The 27,899-nt window shown below is 29.5% G+C and overlaps 1 protein-coding gene and 1 long non-coding RNA gene across 19 annotated transcripts in view; one reads left to right on the top strand and one right to left on the bottom strand.

Moving 5' to 3' along the window:
- LOC123269483 (ephrin type-A receptor 4-A) overlaps nucleotides 1–25,737 on the top strand; it is a 136,691-nt gene extending 110,954 nt beyond the window's left edge. Inside the window, exons 4-17 of one of the 17 annotated variants that reach the window (XM_044735197.1) lie at nucleotides 2,791–3,076; nucleotides 3,970–4,506; nucleotides 4,902–5,062; nucleotides 5,158–5,419; nucleotides 6,434–6,622; nucleotides 6,906–7,017; nucleotides 7,316–7,383; nucleotides 9,520–9,537; nucleotides 9,823–9,888; nucleotides 10,705–10,878; nucleotides 11,082–11,560; nucleotides 12,522–12,859; nucleotides 20,628–20,699; nucleotides 24,949–25,737. In XM_044735197.1, the coding sequence (XP_044591132.1) occupies nucleotides 2,791–3,076; nucleotides 3,970–4,506; nucleotides 4,902–5,062; nucleotides 5,158–5,419; nucleotides 6,434–6,622; nucleotides 6,906–7,017; nucleotides 7,316–7,383; nucleotides 9,520–9,537; nucleotides 9,823–9,888; nucleotides 10,705–10,878; nucleotides 11,082–11,560; nucleotides 12,522–12,859; nucleotides 20,628–20,699; nucleotides 24,949–25,213 (3,027 nt within the window). In that variant the 3' untranslated portion in view covers nucleotides 25,214–25,737. Of the gene's footprint in view, nucleotides 1–2,790; nucleotides 3,077–3,969; nucleotides 4,507–4,901; nucleotides 5,063–5,157; nucleotides 5,420–6,433; nucleotides 6,623–6,905; nucleotides 7,018–7,312; nucleotides 7,384–9,519; nucleotides 9,538–9,822; nucleotides 9,889–10,704; nucleotides 10,879–11,081; nucleotides 11,561–12,521; nucleotides 12,860–16,244; nucleotides 17,457–20,627; nucleotides 20,700–24,948 lie in introns of those variants that run through there. The other 16 variants (XM_044735199.1, XM_044735198.1, XM_044735196.1 and 13 more) reach the window with 16 other exon arrangements.
- LOC123269489 lies at nucleotides 6,390–7,428 on the bottom strand. 2 transcript variants are annotated; one of them, XR_006510431.1, is made up of 3 exons: nucleotides 7,128–7,428; nucleotides 6,764–7,045; nucleotides 6,390–6,411 (listed from the first exon to the last, which is right to left on the bottom strand). It is a non-coding gene; the product is annotated as an uncharacterized LOC123269489 (long non-coding RNA). The 2 variants fall into 2 exon arrangements; XR_006510430.1 differs by lacking the exon at nucleotides 6,390–6,411 and adding an exon at nucleotides 6,553–6,642.
- Nucleotides 25,738–27,899: the final 2,162 nt, after the last annotated feature.

The raw sequence follows: 27,899 nt of genomic DNA, 5'->3' as shown, positions 1-27,899 counted from the left end.
GGCGTTAATTATGCTTCCAGTAGAATATCTTGTTTAATTGATCAAAAAGTAATTATTAAATATAATTAGTCATTAATCATTAATATCATCTCCAAATAAGAAGTTGGTGGGAATTTGATGTTGCTAAGGTTGTTAGAAGCGTTGCTAAGGCGGATGAAATCTACTAGTTGATATAAATTTTTAAATCTCGAATTCTGATCATCCAAATCCAAATAAAATATATTTATCCAAAGTATTAATGTGACAGGCCGGAAACTATGAACGATTACACAAACTTAAGGCTCGGCGCGTGTACTAACCAGCCTGGAAGCCTGGGGTGTTAGGCACACGTGCGATCAGTTTATACCCCAGTTTAATTTATTTCTCAAAGTGTTGGGCAGCACACGAATGGGGCGAGATTAAGGGAAAAAGAATAAGGAAAGTGTCCAATACGTGCATCGTTGCACTATTGAGCCGTAGCTTCATCCCTTGTTATTCTGGCAGTTCTATCCTGGGGAATAGAACAAGTATGCGAGTGTTAGTTCCCTAGAAGAGTCGAGCAGAAAACAGAGGGAAGAACTCAATATATATTAAGATCTGGACCCTATTCCGTCCCTTTTCCTCAGGAACCTACACCATCGGAATCGCGATTATGCCGGCAATATTACAACCCTCTTCCCGTCTTCGGACCTCCGTGAGCTTATTGGCTTTATTTCGTGGTAGTTCATATCTATTATTGGTGGCTTGAGGAAAATAGAAAATATTGCATCATCCGTACTTTTTTGCCACTTGTTCGTTCTTTTTATTGTGTTATCGTTTTATTTCGCTCGAGAACCCTCTTCACACTTACACTCATGCTTATACTTTTACTTTTTATACCACTCTTTTTTATTAGCCGTATAACTAAAAGGAGTACGTTGTTCCAAACTACGTGTCTGTCGGGTCTTATCATCACGGTGATGATCATGGACGTACAAAGTCTAAAAATTCAATGAAACGAAAATTGCTCAGGGATTTTCCACAATACTGAAGATGTGGAAGAAACGTTGCTTCACAATCTAACGTTGATGGTACTTTAGAGCAAAAACTAATATGCCGGTTACATACACGAAGAAAAAAATTTGATGTTAACATAGGGATAACAAATTATATATTAAAATAACAAAATTTAGGTTATAACAAGTTATTGATATGTTATAGCAATAAAACAGTTTTGTTACTATAGCAAAATCTTTAAGTTGATTACACAAAATATTTTAGTTGGTATAACAAATTATTTTGTTGAAACAGCAAAATTATTCTATTAAAATAACATAGAGAATTTGTTGGAGTAACAATGACAATTTGTTGAAGTATTAAAGAGAATTTGTAATAATAACAATAAGAATTTGTTGGAATAACAAATAAATTTGTTACAGTAAATTTTATAAGAATGCATTTAAAAATACGCTATAATCAGCTATAGATGATTTGGAAAATATTTTGGCAACAAATTAGTTTTGTTATTGCAACAAAATCACTTTGTAACAGCAATAAAACCATTTTATTACAGCAACAAAGTCATTTTGTGACAGCAACAAAATGATTTTGTTAGAGCAACAAATTGATTTTGTGATTCAACAAACTGGTTTGTTAGTACAATTTGAAACATTTTGTTAATGCAACTAATGGGTTTGCTATAACTATACTCATTTGTTACCACAACATATTTTTCAATTATCCCGTATTTTGTTATTTCAACAAAATCGTTTTTATGCGTGTAAAATTGATATCTTAAGTTACTAAATTGATTATCCTGAACAGTGCATCACTTGGTGTAAAAACTAATATGCCAATTGCATAAAATTGATATCTTAAGTTACTAAATTGATTATCCTGAACAGTGCATCACTTGGCGTGAAAACAAAGTCATTGTTAGCATAAACTTAACAAATAATTGTAATAAACAAACTTTCACTTACCTTACACGTCCCATCGGAAATGGAATGACACTAACTTATCCGTTGAAAGTAGAAATTTTCTTGGCACTTCATACTTCTTCTTCACTAGCTGATAACTAATAGCAAATAGCCTTAAAGTATTACAAGTCCTGAGTTAGCATTAGCGAACTGTCAAAATCCATCTACTGGTGAGATAAAACACTCAGCAAGTAGCTCTATAGTCGATATAATATAGTATATGATATATATTTATATCTGTAATTCATTGTACAGTAGTAGTATGTCGGGAAAGATTTTACCGTTAGTACGTCAGCCATTATCCGGCAGCAAAGTGTCCTAGCAACTTGTCAAGTCGGAATAAAGCGTCTTAAGAAACTTCTGGGCGACTGTAGATAGGGTGGCTTTTACAGCTCTTTGGGTAAGTAAGAATATTTTTAGGGTGTAGGGTGAAAATGGCCTCATCATCACCACCTTCCTATTTCCCAGTATCTCCAGACTCCACTTGTTCTTCTTAAGGACAAATAACGTCCTCTCGTTCTTCAAGGTTGTCCGCAATTCGTGAATCGCTCCTCGCAATCGAGACCCAAGGAGGTACTTTAGTCCTAAAACTTTTCCGTATCTGATTTCAGCGATACTGAAAAATAAAAATGAATATAAATATCTATGAAAAAAGTTATAGTAAGAAACTTTTAAAGTTATACTTACAACTACATATCGAATTTTATGCATTGAGTACGTAGCAATATTCCGTGAAGCAAAAAGCGGTAAAGAAATGGTATTTCTTCAGAAAGTTGCTTTTTATTTGAATTTCTTTTTCGTCTTTATTATTGAGAGAGAACAACCCTTAAATTTTGTTTACGTTTATTTACAGTGGGTGGAGGAATCCTTTACCAACTTCGACAAGGGTATAAACTGGAGAAGTTATGTTGTTTGCGATGTCGCCTACAACAACGTCAACAACTGGCTTTGGACGCCCTTCATAGAACGTGGTCCGGCCAATCGTATGTACATTGAGATCAAGTTTACTACAAGAGACTGCTCCTTGTTCCCGGGTAATGCACTTAGCTGCAAGGAGACATTCTCTCTGCTCTACTACGAGTTTGATGCCGCCACCAAAGAACCTCCGCCATGGGAACCTGAAAGTTACAAGTTGATAGGTGAGCCAAATTTGCAATAATAATTAGTCGGGTATTTGCTCAAGAATTGCTTTGTAGTGTCTGCTAACAGCTGCCGGAATTTATTGATAAGTTTACTGTCATTATTTAAAAAATCATTCCTTTCTTCAATTTAGTTAAAAAAAAAAAATTAAATGGTTGAAATTTGAATTAACCCTTGCTAAGAATCGAAACCGGTTCCTTTGCTTTGAATTTTCCGCTTTTTGCATCTCGCTTATTTTTCACAAATTCTCTATAAATAGACTGAAAAACTCGGAATTTTTTGTAAAATTCTCTTTAACAACCTTATCCGAAACCTTTTCACTAAAAAAACTCCTATCAAAAATATGGCGCGAAAATAAAAAAAATTCAAAACTTTTAATGTAAATTATAAAACTCTTATGAGTATTGAAAAGTTATAATTAAAATAAAAAATTAAATAGTTGACATTCAAATTTACCTCTGCTAAGAATCGAACCCGGTTCCTTTGCTTTGAATTTTCCTTTTTTGGCATCTCGCTTATTTTTCACAAATTCTCTATAAATAAACTTAAAAACTCGGAATTTTTTTTTAAATTCTCTTCAACAACCTTATCCGAAACATTTTCACTGAAAAAATTCAAAAAAACTCTTATCAAAAATATGGCGCGAAAAACAAAAAAATTCAAAACTTTTAATGTAAGTTGTACAGCTCTTATGAGTATTGAAAAGTTATAATTAAAGTAAAAAGGACAAGTTTAAATACTAAAATCGGATTTACTTTAAGAGAATTTGTTGAAAAGTTTAAATTCCTTTTCGGTAACCGGCATTAAATACAAAGCAGTAAATATAAATAAATAAGTAAGTAAGTAAGTAAGTAAGTACCTTTATCTGTAAACTAATAAATATAAATGACAGGTCGCATAGCCGCGGGCGAGGGAAGATTCAACACAAACACCGAAGTTATAATAAACACCGAAGTTAAATCAATACCAGTGACTAAGAAAGGAGTGTACTTTGCATTCCGGGACCAGGGGGCTTGTATATCCATCCTGGCAATAAAAGTCTACTACATAAGTTGTCCAGAGGTGTCTGTTAACTTTGCCCACTTTCCGGCAACGCCAACTGGCCGTGAAGTTGCCCTGATAGAGCAAACTATTGGCACGTGCGTTGCAAATGCCGTGGAAATAGACCAACCAACTTTCCTCTGCAAAGGAGACGGAAAGTGGTACTTGCCATCTGGAGGATGCCACTGCAAACCCGGTTATCAAGCCGATGTCGAGAAGCAACAGTGCACTGAGTGTCCTATTGGCAAGTTCAAGCACGAGGCTGGCTCTCATACGTGTGAGAAGTGTCCTGCACATAGCACTGCTCCCGATTATGGATTTGTCGAGTGCCGATGCGATGTCGGATACTTCAGAGCGCCAAAAGACCCGAGGAAAATGCCATGCACGCGTAAGTTCACATTTTTTGTTATTAATCGTTAATTAACTTTTGTTCTAATTGATATTGAGTCAAATAAAATAGTTACTTGAAATGCTCTTGAAATTCCACGTAAAATGAGCCGTCACACGACTTGATCCGCCGCAGGTCGATTTTTGATTAATTGATTAATAAAATATTAATGCCGTTAATTTGATAATAGAGTAATAATTAATATAGGTTGTTTGGGTTCATTTTACTCGGGGTTGCTACACCTAGGTTGCGGTATATCTAATTTTCAAAAATACACAACTTTATTTTTTTGTTAATCGTCAAAAAAACGATTTTAGAGTCTAGGGATATTTTATACGGGAAATTTATCTTAATCTTTAAGTTTACATGAAAACTTACCTTTTTCTTATCTTTAGAGCCACCATCAGCCCCGCAAAACCTGACAGTGAATTTCGTGGATCAATCTACGGTAATTTTATCCTGGAATGCGCCTTATCAGCAGGGAGGAAGACTTGATACCACTTACAGGGTTGTCTGCGACGCCTGCAGCACCGGAGTCAAGTATATTCCCAATACTGTAAGTAAATTAGATCATTAAAATAATCAACCAGCGATGCATGAAATTTGATTAATTACTGTTGTTACATTTTTTTAATAATTAATTAAAACCAGGAAATCTTCAACGACACGAAGATCACCATCACCGGATTAAATGCAGTTACGACTTATCGGTTTCAAGTGTTTGCCGAGAACGGTGTATCACCGATGGCGGGCCGTTCTGAGTATGTAGATATTACCGTGACAACCGAGGCAAGTGTACCGAGTCTCGTCAGCAATGTTAGGATTACTAGCGTCAAGAGTTCCGAGCTCAGCATCAGTTGGGATGCTCCCATTACTGAATTAGGCGAGAGTGATATTGTTGAACGTTATGAAGGTGCATTAACATTTTTTAATTACTACTTCAATTAAGTTTCACATTATTACTGCTCTTGCATTAATTTTACTATTGTTATTATTTATACACACTCTATATCTTCTTTATTGTCTGCAATTCACATCGTGGAATTATTGCTATCATTGAAAAGTCACTCAGTTGTTAAAATCAATCCGACAAAAATTTACTTATTAGCAAATCAAAATAATATTCATTACCTATCTAATCGTTAATTAACTGATATTCTAATTATATTGAGCCACATAAAATAGTTACTTGAAATGCTCTTGAAATTCCGCGTAAAATGAACCGTCGCATGACTTGATCCGCAGCAGGTCGATTTTTGATTAATTGATTAATAAAATATTAATGCCATTAATTTGATGATAGAGTGATAATTAATATAGGTTGTTTGGGTTCATTTTACTCGGGAATTCATTATCTAGGTCGCGGTATAGTTAATTTTCAAAAATTAACAACTTTATTTTTTTGTTAATCATAAAAAAAGTTTAAGATTTTTGCAATATAAAATTTCATGAAAATTTCGAGTAAAAAAACTCACTCAAATTAATCCTCCAAAAATTTACTTGTTAACAAATTGAAGAAATATTTATTAGCTGTTTAATCGTTAATTAACTGCTGTTCTAATTGATATTGAGTCAAATAAAGTAGTTACTTGAAATGTTCTTAAAATTCCGCGTAAAATAAGCCGTCGCACGACTTGATCCGCCGCAGGTCGATTTTTGATTAATTGATTAATAAAATATTAATGCCATTAATTTGATGATAGAGTGATAATTAATATAGGTTGTTTGGGTTCACTTTACTCGGAATTTCATTATCTAGGTCGCGGTATATCTAATTTTCAAAAATAAACAACTTTATTTTTTTTCAATCATAAAAAAATAAGATTCAAATTTTTTCAAAACTCACCTCAATTTTATTTCTTCTAACTTTAAAACTCTCTAAACTTTTTCCTCTATCTAAAAAAACTAAAAAAAAAATTGATTACAGTAAAAGTATATCCCCGATTTGACGACGCAATAAACGCAACGATAGTGCAAACACACGATTTATCAGCAACATTCAAAGGTTTGCGCCCGGCAACCGATTACGCGATCCAGGTGCGAGCCAAAACGACCCGCGGATGGGGCGAGTACACACCAGTGATCTACAAAAAGACAAACCATGCAATGGGACTAGGTGAGAAACGATAAACGATCCTGTCAGGAGTCACAAGTAGTCAATAAATTTATCCGAAACCAAAAAAAAACAAAATAAAATAAAATTCAATGAAAACAAGCTAAATAAATAACCTAAAAAAACAAACACATCAATACTAACCTTATATATTTATAACATACAGTCAAACTGGTAGAGTTTAAGTAAAACAAACAGCGCAATAAATAAAATCAGTGATACTCGGGACATTTTATTTAATTTGTTGGTTTGTTTATGTTGCCAATAATGTGTTGATTGTTTGCAGACTATGTCGGTGATGACGACAACATGCAGGTGCGCATAATCGCTGGCGCTATAGTCGCAGTGGTGGTCTTGCTCGTGATAATAATTATCATGACTGTCCTCTTTCTCAGAAGGTAATAAGCGTCATAATAAATCTGGAAGCTTCAATAAATAATTATTTATTAAGTAATATATATATATATATATATATATATAGATATGATAGAAAGCTACTTAAAAATACCTCAACACCTTAACCTTAACTTAAATTCCAGTTCCGTCCTCCTTTAGACACTTAACATCTCTATTAACCTTTAAATTATACTTCAGTTTTATTTCTTCCGAACTTGTTCATCATTCCCATTCTTAAACTCGTTTAAATTCCAATACGTGACTGATATATTATTTTGTTATTTTTTCGATGCACAGCAGAGCCTCTGATGAATGCAACAAGAAACAGCCGAGCGATTGCGACACACTTGAATACAGAAATGGCGAAGGTACGTTTGTTATTCATTTGTTATTACACTAATATAATTATTGTTATTAATAATACCAATACTCACTTTTTGTTACTTAATTATAATGTGTATTGAACCCTCCATTATCAATATTTAAATATAACTGCCCGTGTTGTGTCACTGAGCGCAAGGTAATTTAACTTAACCCCCCCCCCTGACCTGCAATGTGTGGTCTTGATATAAATATATATTTACATACCTTTTCTCCCTTGTATATGTAAATTGTAAATACATTTTTTTTTTTTTTTTTTTTTAACTATGTAGGTCGTTTTATTTAATAAATTTTTCAAACTGTCGTCATTGGAATTTCGCGAATGTTTCAGAGGAATTAATCGATACTTTATGAAAGAATTATGGGAATTTTTTTATATTGGGATGTTTAAATTGAAATTATTTATCATTTAAAAATGATTAATTTTACTTAAAAATTGTTGCAATAAATTAAATTTTACTTAATTTACCGTAGAATTATAAATTACAACAGGTTATGGGCCCAGACATAAAATAAAACTTATTTTTTGCTGTATTAAAACAATACGTGATCATATAAAGATATATTCAAGCATAAAATACTCTATTTTTCACATAAAAATTATATATGACCATATATGATCACATATGGCCATATATGATGAATATATGACAATTTATGTTTGTACATATAGCTTAATTCCATCTTAAAAGACTTAATTATTCACATATTAAGTATATGTGACACTATATGATTATATATGGCCATATATGGTCACATGTGACTATATAGGGCCATATATGTAACCATGTGGCCTAATATGAAAATATGTGATCATATGAAGATGTATCAAATTATAAAAGACTTCATTTTTCACATATAAATCATATGTGACCATATATGATCACATATGACCATATGTGACTATATATGATCACATATGGCCATATTTGATGAATATTTGATCACATATGGCCATATGTGATGCATATATGAGCATTTATGGCCATATATAACTAAATTCTATCATAAAAAACCATATTTCTCACATATTAAGTATATGTGACACTATATGATCATATATGGCCATATATGCTAACATGTGATCATAAATGATCATATTTGACCGTATATAAACATATGTGATCATATGAAGATATATCCAAGTATAAAATACTTTATTTTTCACATACAAATCATATGTGACACTATATTATCACGTATGACCATATGTGATGCATATATGACTATTTATGGTCGTATAAATCAGAAATTCTATCACAAAAGACTTAATTTTTCACATACAAAGAATATGTGACACTATATGATCACATATGGCCATATATAATCATATGAAGCTATATCCAATAATAAAAGACTTAATTTTCCACATATGGTGCATATGAATTACTATATGATCTCATATGAAGTATATGTGACCATATATGAAGCTTATATGATAATTTGAAGCTGTATCAAATGATAAAAGACTTAATTGTTCACAAATGAAGTTCATATGCTCATATTGGACACTATATGATCACATATGTGGTATATATGAATATATATGACATATAAAATAATATTGAACAATCATAAAAGGCAACTTATAAAGCTATTAAAAAAAATTATATATATTGAATATAATATATGATGATGATATATAATTTTTTTCCAGAATTAGTTATTAACAAATATACGTCATATATACATACAAACATGTAAAGAATATAGGAATTATTAATTTGAATTGAAAATTGTTGTAATAAATAAAATTTTACTTAATTTACCGTGAAATTATGAATTGCAACAGGTTATGGGCCCAGGCATTAAATAAAAATTATTAAAAGCAAAGTTTATAAATAAAACGATCTAAAAATTCAAAATTACAACTAGATATTAATATTCCCGATGTTTTTCATCACCTTTAAAAATTTTATCAAACATAACTTCAAATTAAGAAAAGTTGATGAAAAACAACGCAACAATTTGGCTAATAATAATCTAACAAAATTTTCTCAAATTCTTTCTTTTCATGTGCGATTTCCCTAATCCAACCTGCTACCAAAAACCAAACCAACCAACCAAATATAAACAAACAATTATAACCTATGAATATATAACGTTATACACAATCGCTACAGGACTAGTTGTGACCTACAGTAAGTCTTCTCCACCTCCTAATTTTTTTTTATGCATCTTTCTCCTAGTAGCCGCCATTTTGAGAACTTAAGTTGTCAAGATGATCGCTAGCCATTTTCTAGTGCACGAATATTTTCATTTCACGGCTAAATCAGTTTAAGGATGCATGGTGTTTTTCGCATGCTTATTTTATTTTATTTTTTTTTTTTATTTGCTACTTAAAAGATATTTTTAGCTTGAATGTTTTAAGATATTTTAGTTGCTGTTTTTGTGAATCAGTTTGTTGGTTATTGTGTTGTTCACAGTGCACTGCAAAATGGACAGTTCACCGATTGTGACAACTCATACCAATAACAAGAGCAAGTCCTCGCGTAAGTCCTAATTCCCTTCGAAATATTATTTTAGTTTACGTTTTTAGTTCCCTAGATCCTTAATTCTAACTATAGTTTATTTTTTTGGTCAAAAAGTTCACAAAAGTACCAAGAGATGGCGTAAGTAACCTTATGACGTATTTCCCGCCAAAAAAAAGCGGGAAGTTTTGAATTTAATGTTTAAAAATATTGAAAATCTTGCAGTATATTGAACCCATTATCATTTTTTATCATTTATATCAATTATTTTCTTAAATATGAAGCAATTTTCATTAAAAAAAATCTATTAATATTAAAAAAAAATCAATTTTTTTTTCATAATAATTCCCAAAATTGCAATTTTTCACAGTAAATATTTAAATTAAAAATAATTAGCTTGCCAAAATTGTTAATATAAAAAACCGAGGTTCGATCCCCGGCTCCGGTAATTTTTTTTTTTTCTCTATAAATGAGCCCAAAAAATCCAACGGCTTATTAATCAGCTTTTTAATGTTCTTCAAAAATAGTTGTGTAAATGAGCGCATGTTTTCCTGCATCCACTATTAAGATAATTGTTATTGAATCAATATTCTTCAAAAAATACGATAATTATCAAGTGAAGAAACAAATGAAAGCATTATTTGTTAAATTTTGGCCCCAAAAATGAAATTAAAGAAAGAATATTGAATCAAACAAAATTGGGTGAGTGTGTTGGTGCAAATGTGGCCAAAAATTGATAAAAACTGACTAAAGATAATGAATAAAGATGATAAATCGTAATATAAATCCAGCGGACCCAAGTGTTAATATAATGACTCTGTTTTGGTGACGTTGCAGTGACTACGCCACTATTCACGCCTGCAGTGGGTGTTACCGCGGGGGCAGGTAACGCCAGTGGCACTAGTGCACGAAGTTACGTTGATCCACATACATACGAAGATCCTAATCAAGCGGTACGTGAATTTGCACGTGAAATAGACGCTGGTTACATAACGATTGAAGCAATAATTGGTGAGTAATTACAATATTTATATCCGGGTATTCCGTTATCACCTTCCGTTCTATTCTGTTCTATTGAATTTGGGCGTTAAGGATGGACCTACCATCCAGAAATGAAATATTGCATGTTAGCGAATACAGAAAATTTAGAATTTATAATTCGACCTAGTGGTAGATTATAATTACCGTAATAACAGATCTAAATAATAATCTAGGTGGCGGAGAATTCGGCGATGTGTGTCGCGGAAAATTGAAGCTACCACCTGACGGCCGCGCTGAGATAGACGTGGCTATAAAAACCCTGAAACCCGGCTCGGCTGACAAAGCCCGGAATGATTTCCTGACGGAAGCATCGATAATGGGCCAGTTCGAGCACCCCAATGTGATATTCCTCCAAGGCGTAGTGACTAAGAGTAATCCGGTGATGATCATCACCGAGTTTATGGAGAACGGTAGCCTAGACACTTTTCTACGTGCCAACGACGGCAAATTCCAGGTCCTCCAGCTCGTAGGGATGCTAAGGGGCATCGCCAGCGGGATGCAGTACCTCGCTGAGATGAACTATGTCCACCGAGACCTAGCAGCCAGGAACGTCCTCGTCAACGCCGCCCTGGTTTGCAAAATCGCCGACTTTGGGCTCAGTCGCGAAATCGAGAGTGCCACGGAAGGAGCCTATACAACACGGGTTAGTATGGTAATGGTTGTTGATTTTTAATGTTATTCACTGGGGAAGAATATACTTTTTTTAGAAAGTGTATTGTTTTTCAGAAATTTGGAGTCAAAGTACTGGTTAGAGAAATTTTTCCGACAAATTGGTCATTAACAAAAAAATTAAATTGATTTTTTCTTTAATTTTGATGTGTCGCGACCTAGATTATGAAATTCCAAGTAAAATGAACCCAAACAACCTATATTAATGATTACTCCTTCATCAAATTAACGGCATTAATATTTTATTAATCAATTAATCAAAAATCGACCTGCGACGAATCAAGTCGCGCGACGGCTCATTTTACGCAAAATTTCTCAAGCTTTTAAACAATCAATATAATTTTGCTAAGAAATAAATTATTCAACGAAAAAATCATCGAAAACCAGGGGAAAAATATGCTTTTTTCATCAAATGTATTGTTCTTTAGATATTTGGGGTCAAAGTTTTGATTAGAGAAATTTTTCCGACAAATTGACTTTTTTTGGTCATTAACCTAAAAAATCAAATTGATTTTTTTTTTCAATTTAGGTATACCGCGACCTAGATCATAAAATTCTGCGTAAAATGTACCCAAATAACCTATATTAATTATCATTTTATCATCAAATTAACGGCATTAATATTTTATTAATCAATTAATCAAAAATCGACCTGCGGCGAATCAAGTCGCGCGACGGCTCATTCTACGCAGAATTTCTCAAGCTTTAAAACTATCAATATTATTATCCTTAAAAATAAGTTCTTGAACAAAAAAATGATCAAAAACTAATTTTTTAAATCAAGAATTACAATTTCTCTAACTTACCACTGAATCTACAAAAAATAAATAACATCCAGCACCTGAACTGAAAAAAACCTTTTAGCATGCATGAAAGTAATGCACAATAACTAGCCGTATAAAAAAGCGATAATGATCGTTACCTTAAATATTTCTTCTTTCCAGGGAGGAAAAATACCAGTCCGATGGACAGCTCCAGAAGCGATAGCATTCAGAAAATTCACGAGTGCATCGGACGTGTGGAGCATGGGCATTGTGTGCTGGGAAGTAATGTCATACGGCGAGCGACCATACTGGAACTGGTCCAATCAAGATGTGATAAAATCCATCGAGAAAGGCTACAGATTACCGGCACCCATGGATTGTCCGGAGGCTATTTATCAGCTGATGCTTGACTGCTGGCAGAAGGAACGTACACACCGGCCTACCTTCGCTAACCTTACGCAGACGCTGGATAAACTCATCAGGAGTCCGGACACGCTCAGGAAAATCGCTCAGAACAGGTAACCTACTCCCTCTATCTACAACCACATTAATTAATAATTTAATTAATTATTAAATTACTTCAGAAGATGACTCTGTAGTCAGCAGACATCTTCACAATTTAAAAAATTTTTTAACAAATTTTCTTCATCAAAATAATAAATTAAAAATGTCTGCAGACTTCAGTATCATCTTAATTAATTAATCACCCATTAATTAACAAATTATTAAAATAAGTTACAATTGAGGAAAAAAGAGGTTAGGAAGAGAAACAATTTGTCTCACATTATACACATTTGATATTTGGTATAGTATATACCTAATGAATTAGGGACAGACAATGTCGATAAATACGAAAGCTTTTTTACCGAGCACCCGGAAAAAATAAGATGACACTGGATGTCATCCTAGATTATACTCAGTGATATCTGGGGCAAAAAAAATTTCCGATAGTAGATAGGAAAATCCAGATTATACTAAGTGATATCTGGATTATACTCATTATAATCTGGATTATACTGCGTGATATCTGGATTATACTCATTATAATCTGGATTACATTCATTATAATCTGGATTATACTGTGTGATATCTGGATTATATTATTATATGGATTATACTGCGTGATATTTGGATTATACTCATTATAATCTGGATTAGACTGTGTGATATCTGGATTATATTCATTATAATCTGGGATGATATCCAATGTCATTTTGTAATTTCGGTGCAGGCTTCGCCATTTTAAGAAAAAATCAATAAAAAATAATTATACATATTATTATTATAAAATATACTTATTAAAAATAATAATAACAGCATGCCGCGGTCATCGTGTCCATAAATTAATTTTCTCAGCGCGCTTAATCCTAATGCTTATTATTATAGTACACGTTGTTTTTCACCGGATTTAAAACAAGTCAGTTACTGTCTACTCTGTGTGTGCATCTCTCTGTATTTTTTATTATTATTATTGTTATTATTATTGTTATTGTTAATGTTATTGTTATTACCGCTGTGTATTGATATCTATATATCGTTATGGGTTATATAATGAAGACTATTTGTATGTAACTACTCTCTGTAACTGGGCTTCTGTCTATATCAGACACTTGAGATGCTGAAGTACAAAAAAATTTTTATATATTTATATATACATATGTGCTCATATGTGTATATAGGTATATGGTTGTCTATTGATGGAGAAGATACATGTGCGAGTGTTTTACTGGAAAACACTTTTAAAACCTGATTGGCATTACTGGAAACGGACACTGGACAATCACACTCTTACTTTTTTCTTCTTTCACTATCTTTTTTTTTTATTTTATTTTTTACGAAAAAGGATATATTTTTTTGGTCAAAGAGGAAATTTTTTTATTCAAAGAAAAATATTGGAAATTTATTTTTTTTAGAGAAGAAATGATTAAAATTATTGTTAAGGATTTTTTGTGAAGATATTGTATAAAGATGAAATATTTTTATTTTAAGAAATTTAAAAATTTTCAAAAGAAGAAGCGTATTTTTAATTTTTTTTTTTTTTGAGAAAAAAATTTATTAAAAATACTAACAATCTTGCAGTGACTATGTGATAAATAAAATTTTGCATTATCAAATAATAACTTTTGTTGAATTGTACTGTACTTTCTTAAGGGGTTATACGCAGTTGCAAAGCTAAAAAAACAACATTTTTTATGAATTTTTTCTAGACACAGTTTTTAATTATCAATTACAAGTGATGGTTATTTAAATAGAGCCTACTATCAAGAATACAATAGCGCGTCAATCATGTAAAAATATAAATGTGCACCGCTCCTGTAGAAGATGTTCTGAACGACCTCTAAAAAAAAGGTGCTTGGCGGTGATCTCCATTTCGGTGGTTTGGATTATCTGAAATAAAAAATATGGTGAATTCTTTTACAGGATAGATTAATGCAGGTATTGGACGAAGAAATAAGAAAAATTTTGATTTTTGACAAAATGGCGTCTATTTGTAAAAAATTTTTCGTTTTTGTTGAAAAACAATTTTCCAAATTGTTAAAAAAAAAATAGTAATAATTTTTTTGAATCTTATTCCTTCGTCCAATACCTGCATTAATCTATCCTGTAAAAGAATTCACCATATTTTTTGATTTTAGATAATTTAAACCACCGAAATGGAGATCACCGCTAAGCGCCTTTTTTTTAGAGGTCGTTCAGAACATCTTCTACAGGAGCGGTGCACATTTATATTTTTACATGATTGACGCGCTATTGTATTCTTGAAAGTAGGCTCTATTTAAATAACCATCACTTGTAATTGATAATTAAAAACTGTGTCTAGAAAAAATTCATAAAAAAATGTTGTTTTTTTAGCTTTGTAACTGCGTATAACCCCTTAAATATTGACATTTTTAAAGATATAAGCTCATCCTGATGCTACACTCATCAAGACCTTTCATTTAAGTGCCCACATGTATTTTTGATATATTTTTCATATTTAAATATATATAATATACATATATATATATATATATATATATATATATATATATATATATATATATATATATATATATATATATATGAAAAATTGATGTGGGTACTCAAATGAAACGTCTCGATGAGTGTAACATCAGGATGAGCTTACATCTTTAAAAATGTCAATAGTTTACAAGATACAAGACCATTTCTTAATTATGTTTGTAAAGATTTCACTAAATACACTGAATTTATTATATGATTATTCTGGACACAAAATTTTTCTTATTCTCTTATATAGATTAATGTTATAAATTATTTAAAAAAAAAATTTCTTAATCTTCTAAATATTCTTCACATTAATTTAATAATTTTTGTATAAAAAAAATTGCAACTATTAAAATTCTAAGTAGTAGAATAAAAAGACAAAAAAAAAACATAACCTTTTTACAGAAAAAAAAAATTTAACAAAAAAATCTCGAGCAAAATTAATTTATGGACGTTATTCGTCAACTTTTTTTATTTATTTTAATCACAGTAAATTGAATAATAAAAAAGCAAAGTAATAAAAAAAACCGCGTTGCTTAATTTTACTTTAGCTTTTGTCGCTTAGCGCTTATTATTTGTCCCGGTCCTGAATCTCCTAACAAAAAGAAAAACAAATAAAACTTATTAAAAAAAAAAAAAAAAAAAAAGTTCTGGCAAAAATTGAAGCACAAAAGAATAAAAAAAAGAAAGAATGAAAAAAAAAAAAAAAACAAGAAATTTGCTTATCCTGTCCTTTTTCTGGGCTAATTCTTTGTGGTTTTGGTTTTGTGGTGTCTTTGGTACCCGTCTTCAACTGCGACCGCAACTACGTCAACCAACTGTGACTATTTGGAATGGGTCAATTGAAACTGCATCATCACCAACTACTTCAACATGACGACTGTTCATCAACAACAGTGTGAGGCCGCCAGCACACAACCCTTATTACGTGACAAGCCAATCGATGAATTCTGGTTTAGTCCAAGGTCCAGGACAATTTGTTGATGTATCTGGGGGCCATCAGGCCCAATCATCAGCAACGATTGCCGTTCCAGTAATGCCAGCGGGAGCCGGACGTAGTCTACACTATCACACACATGCAGCAACACACGCATTACCACATCAGTCACCATTAACTTACCCCAATTGGGTTCCTTTTTCCCATTTTGGCTGATAGTTGTGTTACTTTTTTTTTTAATTATGTTTTATAGTTATCAGTCACTTCACTACTGTACTGTACACAAATCGCTGTTTAGTTTTAAATCCATTCTGGGAAATCAATTATCTGTCATCACTCGTCGTATATCATCTTTTTGTCCGTATGTAATCATATACGGAGTATATGTGATGCATATATGACCACTTGTGGTCATATTATTATTATAATTATTAACAAAAGACTTGAATTTTCACGTATTAGCTATATGTGACACTTTATGACCATATATGATCACACAAGACCATAAACATACATTAACATATGTGATCTCAGAAGGTGTATCCAATTATAAAAGACTTAATTTTTCACATATTAGCCATATGTGACACTAAATGAACATATGTGATCATATATGGAGTATTTGTGATGCATATATGACCACTTGTGGTCATATCAAGTTATATTATTAATAAAAGACTTAAATTTTCACATATTAGCCATATGTGACACTTTATGACCATATCTGACCATATATGATCATATATAGCCAGATATTAACATATGTGATCATATGAAAGGGTATCAAATTATAAAAGACTTAATTTTTCACATATTAAGTATATGTGACACTATATGATCAACTGTGACCATATATGATCACATATGACAATATTTGATGAATATATGACCATTTATGGCCATATATATAGCTAAATTCTTTTATTTACGAACACATATGCTAACATGTGATCATATATGATCACATATGGGCGTTTATGAACATATGTGATCATATGGAGATATATCCAAGCATTAAAAACTTTATTTTTCACATACAAATCATATATGACCATAAATGATCACATATGGCCATACATGATGAATATATGACCATTTATGGTCGTATATACAGCTTAATTTTATCATAAAAGACTTAATTATTCACATATTAAGTATATATGACACTATATAATTATATATGGCCATATATGGTCACATGTAACCATATATGATCACATATTGCCATATGTGATGAATATATGATCACATATGGCCATATGTGATGCATATGTGACCATTTATGGGCCATATATAGCTAAATTCTATCATAAAAAACTTAATTTCTCACATATTAAGCATATGTGACATTATATGATCATATATGACCATATATGCTAACATGTGACCATACATGATCACATATGGCCGTACATAAACATATGTGGTCATATGAAGATATATCCAAGTATAAAAGACTATTTCTCACATACAAACCATATGTGACCCTATATGATCACATATGACCATATATGATGCAAATATGACCATTTATAGTCATATAAATCTAAACTCAATCACAAAAGACTTAATTTTTCACATACAAAGAATATGTGACACTATATGATCACATATGGCCATATATGATCATATGAAGCTATATCCAATAATAAAAGACTTAATTTTTCACATATGGAGCATATGAATTACTATATGATCTCATATGAAGTATATGTGACCATATATCAAGCTTATATGATCATTTGAAGCTGTATCAAATGATAAAAGACTTAATTGTTCACAAATGAAGTTCATATGCCCATATTTGACACTATATGATCACATATGTGGTATATATGAATATATATGACATATAAAATAATATTGGACAATCATAAAAGGCAACTTATAAAGATATTAAAAAAAATTATATAGATTGAATTTAATATATGATGATGATATATAATTATTTTCCCAGAATTAGTTATTAACAAAACGTACGTCATACATACATACAAAACATAAAAAATATAAGAATTTATTTAACTGCCATGCTCAAACCGCCACAACCGACCATAACACCGCAATCGACTAACCGATTGCTATAAATTTTTATTTTTTAAAACCACTTTTGTACATCAAGATTTCCTACAGCAATCGACGCGCCGCGACGATATATCTTTTTTATAAGCAATAAATTAATTATTGATTAAAGATTAATATCTATTATTATTATTATTAACTATTATGATGATTATAATTATTATTAAATATTATGAATATGAATATTATAATTATAAATTATTATTATTATTATTACGATAAAAAGCGAATATATTTATTAGTAGTCAGTAGATTAATCGAGAAGAATAGCAAGTTTATATTGAAAAGGTTTTATTGTTAGTAAGTTTGTAGAAGCAATTAAATCAACGAATATATAACAAGTATGTGTGTTTAGTGACACATTAAATAAATATTAATTATTAATTAAAGATAAATTTTAACTAGATCAAAACTATAACTTATATTGAAGACGTTTTATCCTTGGTGTTTTTCTAAACTTCAATTCTAATAACTAAATTAATCCTCACAATTAATCTTCTTTATACATTATCCATTTTAAATCGATAATTATTCTAATTGATATTATCCAACTCGGTTTTATTTTAAATAAAATCATCCCTTTTTTTTATTTACCAAAAAATATAAATAATAACGAAAGGTCACTGCGAGGTTACAATTATTTAATTATTTTTATTTACGAGTGATATTTTAATTATTAGTCTTCTTACGAGCGGGAAATAATAAAAACTTACATTAAACTTTTATCGATTTAATCATCATATTCCGTTATTATTATCACTTGATATCCTTCATTTTATACTATACTTTATTTAACGATTCAATTAATTAATAATCCTTAAGAAGGTCAAGAAATTATAATAATCCCCCGCTTTCAAATTCGAATATTCATTTCTCCCCTAAAAGTCTAAAAAATTTCATTTTTATAATTTTCACACACCCTTTACAAAAACAATGTAATTTCTTTCACTCGCCCGAAAGTAAGTAACATATTGTTATAAAAATCTTAACTTTTTCTTTTAATCACCATAATTACTAATAAAATGTCGCATTTTCTGATGAAAAGTTATAAAAGAATGCAAAATTTTTTTTTACTCAGTAAAAACTGCTACGGGTAAGTGGACTAAGTTATATCTCGCAAGGTAATAATTTTTACTTACAGCGATTTTTAGTTTGCGCTATAAATAAAAATTATAGTACAACGTTTTTAGCCCGCCGGTCATATTTAAACTTTTTTTCCGTAACATATTGCGTAATTCCGAGCTAAAATTGCAATAAAAAAAAAACGCTAAATTAATTTTTTTTAATTTACACCCTCTATTTTCCATAAATTCTATATTTAAATGAAAATCAATGATCATAAAATACGACATTTTTATCTATAATCCAAAAATTTAAGTTTTGACCCAAAAAAATTCTTTGATCATTTATTACTCTTCTAATTATCAAAAATCACTTTTAAAACCCTTTTAATATTGTTCCTTATGTCCTCCAGATTATTTACAAATTTTTAAAATTTAATTTACTCGCACCTGAAATTTTTAGAGTAGCCGCGCGCGAAGGCTGCTTTATAACTACACAAAACGCGCAGGGTTCGATTCCCGGCCGGAGTTTTTTTTTTTTTTTTTTTTCAAAAAATTATATAAAAAATTGTATAAAACGTCTTCAAGTATCTATATAAAAAAAAATAAAAAAAAAAAATATTTATTGACTTATTAAAAAAAAGACTTCTCTTAAAGTATACGCCTGAGCGTTTTATCATATTATATTATATTATATTATATTAGTAATAGTATTTTTCTACATGAGATATTAAACACGGGTATAAAGACAAAAGCAATTATGCATTTATTATACCCGGGCAGAGTTTAAATTAAACAGCATCATGGGAACATCAAAATTAAACCGTAATGCGCTTAACTAATTTTATTTAAACACATTGTTATAATTTATGTTTAATTATTATCATTGTTATTATTATTAATATCAGTTAAATATTTGTTTTTACTGGAACTCACACAACACTCGGACACGCACAGCTCTCCCTCAACTCACGTTGATAATAAAAAGTATAATTTCTCTAAGAAATAATTTAATGGCGACGATAAAAAATTAATCATAATAAAAAAAAGTGTAAATTATTTAACTGAACCATAAAGCAGTGGTAAATTATATTAACGGACATACAAAAAAATGCAAAAATGATAGAAAGAGATAAAAAGAAACATAATAATAATAATAATAGTGTTTATTGCACTAACAAATGTACTAACAATTATCAGAATCAGAGAAAGGGGTGCACCACCCCCACCTCCACCCGCCACATCAGCTACCACCGTGCATTTCAGACAAAGGTAAAAATAACAAGAGACCTGGGTTTTTAAAAAAAACTACCAACTGACATTATTCGTTGTCATTTATTATTAATTAACTTTTGTTTATGGTTTTGTTTAAACGAACCCAAGTCTGGATGTAATGGACAATAAGAAGCAAAAAAATTTTTATTTATTTATTTTTACACAGAAAAAAAGTTCATGAGCCAAGAAAATATTTTTCTTTCTAATTATTTTCTTGAGCGAAAAAAAAATTTTTTTTTTTACCAGAAATTTTACTTATTTCAACAAAATTAATTCTCTTGCTTTAAAAAATACGTATCTTGATCCAAGAAAATTTATTTAAGTCAAAAAAAATCTTCTTTTGAGACTAAAAAAATTAAGTTCTTGATAGAAGTTAATTTTCTTGTCTTGAGAAAATTACTCTCTTGCTCCAAAAAATTAAATATAAAGATAGAAGTTAATTTTCATTAATATTTTTATTGATTAACAAGTCAATTGGGAAGATCAAATAATATTTCATCATTTTTTTTTATTCAATATGTATAATTGCACGGTAAAATAATATAAAATGGGTATCAAATGAATCGTTTATTTGAGAAACCCCATAAGTCAAAAATACTAAATTTTTCAGGAGAAGTAAAGAATATTTTTCTCGGTTAAGTTTGCATTAATATCATGAACCAATGATGAATAATAATAATGTTAGTATCCCGAAAAAATATTCGAGCATGAAAAAATGTAATTGTTAATTACTACTATTCATTATAATGATTTGAAGTTGATTGACTTATAGGATTTCTCACCAAAACGAACAAAATAGTAATAAAATCATTAATTTATTAATTTTTCTCCGTCAATTATTTATTATATTTATGAAATAAAGTACAAAATATGTATTGGAACTACAATTAACAAAAATTATAATAAATCATCTATTTTTAATTTCAAATTAGTCAACTGAGAGTCAACAATAAAATAACATTTTAATTTATCACAATCTAACTTTATAAAACTAAAATTGCAAAAATTATTGAAATCAAAGTATTTAACAGTAAATATAATATATTTTTATTTGGTTATTATTAATTTCAGAATTTAAATCAGTTAAATCAGAGTCAACAATAAAACAACATATTTTTAATTTTAATCCATCAAGCGAATATTGTAAAAATCATTAAAATTCAAGTATTTAACAGTAAATTTAGTTTCTAATTATCTAATAATCAATCATTTTAAAATTAAAGTCAGTGAAATCACATCAAACAATAAAACAATAATTTAATTTAATTTTTTTAAACCCACTCTATGAAAATTATTAAAATTTAAATATTTTACATTGAACTGAATTTTTCTTCTCAGAAGAAGTTTTTTTAAAAATAAAAACAAAAAAAAATTTATTTTTAGAATTTTGAAATTGAATGTTTATTCGAAAAACCCCATAAGTCACTGACTTATGGGGTTTCTCAACTAAACGAGATTTATATCGACCGATTGGTTAGGTTTTGAACGCGGATTTAATATTTTTTGGTGCTGGTATAAGTGAGGGGAAATTTTAAGAACCGAAAAATGCAATAAACCCGATTTCGAAAAAAATATGACTTATGGGGTTTCTCAAATAAACGATTCAAATATTCAAGAGAAAAATTTTCTCAAGGTGAGAAAATTTCTCTAGGTGGCGCTGCTTCCCTAAAGTATCTAAAAATCTTGATCAAATATAAAAATTTATTGTATCATGTATTAATGATAATTTGAATTAAAAAAAAATTACCACCAAGAATAAAATTTAAAGAAAAAGTTTTCTGACTGACAAGTTTTCTTGAGCCAAGAATTTTCAGCCAAGAAATTTTTCTTTCTGTGTAAATTTTAATTTTTTTGCTTCTTAAGGTTTTGATATTTGAGTTTTTCATAGAAATGCTTGACCCTACCCTGTATTATTTAAGCACTGCTTGCTTCATACGCACTTTCGTTAGCTTAATGTATTTTAGTTGTTTTAATTGATAAATTATTATTATTATTATGATTTAGTTTTTGTGGCAAATACGACATTGTCGAACTAGAACTAGGTTAAAACCTAAACTGTAAATTTGAATATTTATTGTATATTTAATTAATGGATTTTATTGTTAACTATTAAGAACCATGTTTAAATTCTCTTCCTTATAGTGTAAATAATATAATTAATATGCTAGAGAGAAATCTGAGGGTTTCTCGTATGTAAATATTTTATACATATCCTAAAGACTTGATGTTTGTTTATTTTTTTTTATTAATTCATTAATTATAATCCTGATATGAACCTGATCAATAAATAATTTAAATGAATCTTGAGATTTAGGAGTTACCTCACTGACCTTTTATTTATTGTATATACTCCTTTATATTCTTATTATTAATGTCAGGTTTTCACTTTTTTGAGAAAATTTTTATTAATTTGTAAATTAATTTTTTTTTAATTAATTTTTACTTATTTTTATCTCAAAAAGTTATAAATAATTTTATGAATTTTGAATTTTTAATTAACTGAGAGGAGAAAAGTTCTGCGGCTCGTGTGTGAGCGCACACTCTTTGCTCGTTGGACTAATCTCAAACTTCGTTCTCAGTTACTGAATTTTTTTTTTAATAAATAATTTTATTTTCTAAATTAAAATACATGAGTCTTGAAGTTAGTCATAGCTCAAAACTTACAAAAAAACGAGTAACAGTTTATTATTGGTTAAATTTATGGCGCGCGCATAGCACGCTATTCAAATTTCTAGTGAAATTTAATTAAAAATCAAGAATTTGGAATATATAATTTTTAAAAATAATTAAACAATTTTTTTTAATAAAAAATAATTTTTTTTAATTTTAGTAAAATTTATAAAACTAGAAAATTGAACGCGCTTTGCGTGCTTCTGTCAAAATATTTATTATTGACAATTTAATTGATTAATATATTTACAAATTTTACTTATTAATATTTAACCGTTGCTATGGTAATCGTTGCCATAGAAACCGTTGCTATAGTAACCGTTGCCAAAGTGGTCACCATAGCAACGAAAAGCGACAATTTATAAAACTAGAAAATTGAACCGGCTTTCCGGGCTTCTATCAAAATGATTATTATTGACAATTTAATTAATCAATATTTTTACAAATTTTATTTATTAATATTTAACCGTTGCCATAGTAACAGTTGTCATATTAACCGTTGCTATGGTAACCGTTGCTATAGTAACAGTTTCTATGGTAACCGTTGCTACAGTAACGGTTACCATAGCAACCGTTGCTATGGTAACCGTTGCCAAAGTGGTCACCATAACAACAAAAAGGTTGCCATAGTAACGGTTGCTATGGTTACCATTGCCATAGTTACCGTTGCTATGGTAACCGTTGCCAAAAAGGTCACCATAGCAACGAAAAGCGACAATTTATAAAACTAGAAAATTGAACGCGCTTTCCGGGTTTCTGTCAAAATGATTATTATTGACAATTTAATTAATCAATATTTTTACAAATTTTATTTATTAATATTTAACCGTTGCCATAGTAACAGTTGTCATATTAACCGTTGCTATGGTAACCGTTGCCATAGTTACCGTTGCTATAGTAACAGTTTCTATGGTAACCGTTGCTATGGTAACTGTTGTCATAGTAACCGTTGCTACAGTAACGGTTACCATAGCAACCGTATGCTATGGTAACCGTTGCCAAAGTGGTCACCATAGCAACAAAAAGGTTACCGTTGCCATAGTAACGGTTGTTATGGTTACCATTGCCATGGTTACCGTTGCCGTGGCAACCATTGCTATGGTTACCGTTGTTTTGGCAACCGTTGCCATAGTCACGGTTACTATGGTTACCGTTGCCATAGTTACCGTTGCCGTGGCAACCGTTGCTATGGTAACCGTTGCCATAGTAACCGTTGCTATGATAACCATTACCAAAGTGATCACCATAGCAACGAAAAGCGACAACAATAAAAATGTCACATCTTTTTAATAAAGAATTTAATAAATTTCTTTTTTTTTTTTAATTCAATAAAAATGATCTAAAATTTGTTTTTTTTTTTTAATTTTATAAAAATTTTATGACAAAAAATTTATTAAAAAATTATTTTTGGAAAAAATTTTCTAAAATAATAAAAAAAAAATATAAAATAAAATATTACTTACCAAAAAAGTGAACTCCTGACCTTCCAAAATTAGTAACCTTGACCCTCGAGCCCTTGTCCCAGGTTCCAGCGTAAATCTCGTGGCTGATAAGTTAATTAAAATGGGATTCACAGGGGAGCAAATCCACTGGCCCCGGACGCGATCGACCTGACCCAGCTGACGTCAGTGTCGGAGTGGCTGGCTTCCATAAAGATGTCCCGGTACTTGGAGAGTTTCGAGCGAGCCGGAGTGACCACCCTGGAAGCAGCCGCCAGAGTGACAGTCCAGGAGCTGACGGCTCTCGGGATCACCCTCGTCGGGCACCAGAAGAAGATAATGAACAGTGTGACCGCCCTGAGAGCCCAGATGTCCGCCACCTCCCAGGGCTTTCTCGTCTGATCCTCCAATCTGAAACAAACATTTGATTTTTATTATTATTAATTATTATTTTATTATTATAAATATTAATATTATTATTAATGATTAAAGAAGATGAAGATGATGACATTCCACCTTGGCTGAGCCAAGTCCAGGAACCAGAAAAGTATTTAAATAAAATATAAATATTTAATGATTGGTTTTTAAATATTTAAAAGAAGAAGATAAATAAACAAAGCAATCACTGCCTCATTTGTCAGATTAAGTCTTTTCTACTTCGATGGCTTTTTGGCTACTTGGTTCTTATCTATTTTATAAATATTTTATTCATTTTTTTTATTGTTGAAGCTGTATTTCACGACACGATATTAAAACCGAGGAGTTGAGGCCTAACAGTCTTTAAGTCATTAAAAAAATAAAATAATTAAGGTAGAAAACAATTGCTCAAATTTGAGGTTATGCGTCGGTATTACAGTTTTAAATATTAGTTATTAATTTAACCTTCTGGTGGCAGCACTGTAAGGGGAATCCCCGAAAAAAAATTTTAAAAAGATCATTAGAAGGTTATTTGCAAAAATTGTCAGTTATATCTTCACTTTTAATGTTAGTTTTTAATACAAATTATTTTTATTTTTTAATCCAATATTAATTTATTTTTTAATACAATATTACTTTATTTTTTTCAGTGTAAATAATAATCTTCTTTGACAAAAACAATATTTGTATTTTGTGAGGTTAAAAAAATACAATCTTAATTTTTGGTTAGAATATTCAACAAATTTAAAAAAATTTTTGAGGTTATAAACAACGTTAACATTTTTTTGTAGAACAAAGTTTAGAAATTTTATGGCTTGTTCAAAAAATTAAATTTTTTTTGAATTTATGTTGTCTATGTCTTCATTGTTAGGTTAGTCACAAAAATTGTCATTTATTTCTTCACTTATGGTGTTAATTTTTAATAAAAAATTATTTCTTCAGTGTTAATAATAATCTTCTATTACAAAAACAATATTTGTATCTTATGAGGTTAAAAAAATACAATTTTGATTTTTGATTAGAATTTTTGACAAATTTAAAGAAATTTTGGAGGTTATATAAACAAAGTTAACATTTTTTTTATGAAACAAAGCTTTGTTTTTGTTCTAAATTGTTTCATTGTATAACTGAAATTTTATGGCTTGTTCAACAAATTAAAGCTTTTTTAAATTTATCTTGTCTATGTCTTCAGTGTTCGAAAAACAAGAAATATCATTTATTTCTTCACTTTTGCTGTTAGATTTTAATTCAAAATTTTTCATAAAAATTATTTTATTTTTTATCACAAATATATTTTAATACAATATTATTTTATTTTTTTAACACAAAATTATTTATTTCTTCAGAGTTAATAATAATCTTCTTTGACAAAAACAATGTTTATATTGTGTGAGGTTAAAAAAATACAATTGTAATTTTTGGTTAGAATATTTGACAAATTTGAAGATATTTTTGAGGTTATAAGCAAAGCTCACATTTTTTTCTATGAAAAAATCTTTTGTTTTTGTTATAAATTACATTTTTGTAAAACTATAATTTTATGGCTTGCTCAACAAATTAAATTTTATTTAAATTTATGTTGTCTATGTCTTCAGTGTTACAAAAACAAAAATTTTTATCTTCATTGATACAAACAATGATACTACTTTGTATATTTTGAGGTTACGGAGAAACAATAGTGATTTTTGGTTAGATTGTTTGACATTTTCAAGAAAAGAAGATTATTGAAAGGTTAATTACAAAAATTGTCACTTATTTTGTAGTTTCTAATACAAAATTATGTCTTCAGTGTTAATAATAATCTTCTTTAACACAAACAATGTATTTTGTGAGGTTAAAAAGATACAATCTTAATTTTTGGTTAGAATATTTGACAAATTTAAAGAAATTTTTGAGGTTGAAAACAAAGTTAACATTTTTTTTGTGAAACAAAGTTTTGTTTTTGTTCTAAATTCTTTCTTTGTATAACTTAAATTAAATCTTTTTAAAATTTATGCTGTCTATGTCTTCAGTGTTACAAAAACAAACATTTTTATCTTCATTAATACCAACAATGAAATACTACTTGCTATATTTTGAGGTTACGAAAACAATAGTAATTTTTGATTAGATTGTTTGACATTTTTAAGATATTATAAATAAAATTAACAATTTCTTGTTTGTTGTCTCTGTCTTCATTGTTACAAAAACAAAAATTTTTATCTTCACTGATACAAACAATAAAATACTACTTTGTATATTTTGAGGTTTCAAAGAAACAATAGTAATTTTTTATTAAATTGTTTGAAATTTTTAAGATTATAATTGAAGTTAATAAATTCTTGTTAAACAAAGTAACTTAATTTGTTTTAGATTCTTTGTTTAACCTCAAAATTTAATTTAAATGTGTTTCATAAGAAGAAATTTAGTGTAATTTTTTAGTAAAGATATTAATAGTTAAATTTCATTATAATTTTGTGAAGATAACTTCAAACAAAGAAGAAATATTTAACATTAAACTTGTTCTTCCATTTATTACCTTTAATTTATTGTTTATTACAAGATAAAAATTCTAAATGTGAATTTTCTTGTTTTAAATCTTTTCTTCTTTGTTTAACCTTAAAATTAACTAAATAATTTATGAAACAATTAATATTGTACAATTTTTATTAAAAAAAATTTTTTTAAAAAC

The sequence above is a fragment of the Cotesia glomerata genome, linkage group LG7, assembly GCF_020080835.1.
Source record: "Cotesia glomerata isolate CgM1 linkage group LG7, MPM_Cglom_v2.3, whole genome shotgun sequence".
Lineage (NCBI taxonomy): Eukaryota > Metazoa > Arthropoda > Insecta > Hymenoptera > Braconidae > Cotesia > Cotesia glomerata.
This window is presented reverse-complemented; position numbering and strand designations above follow the sequence as displayed.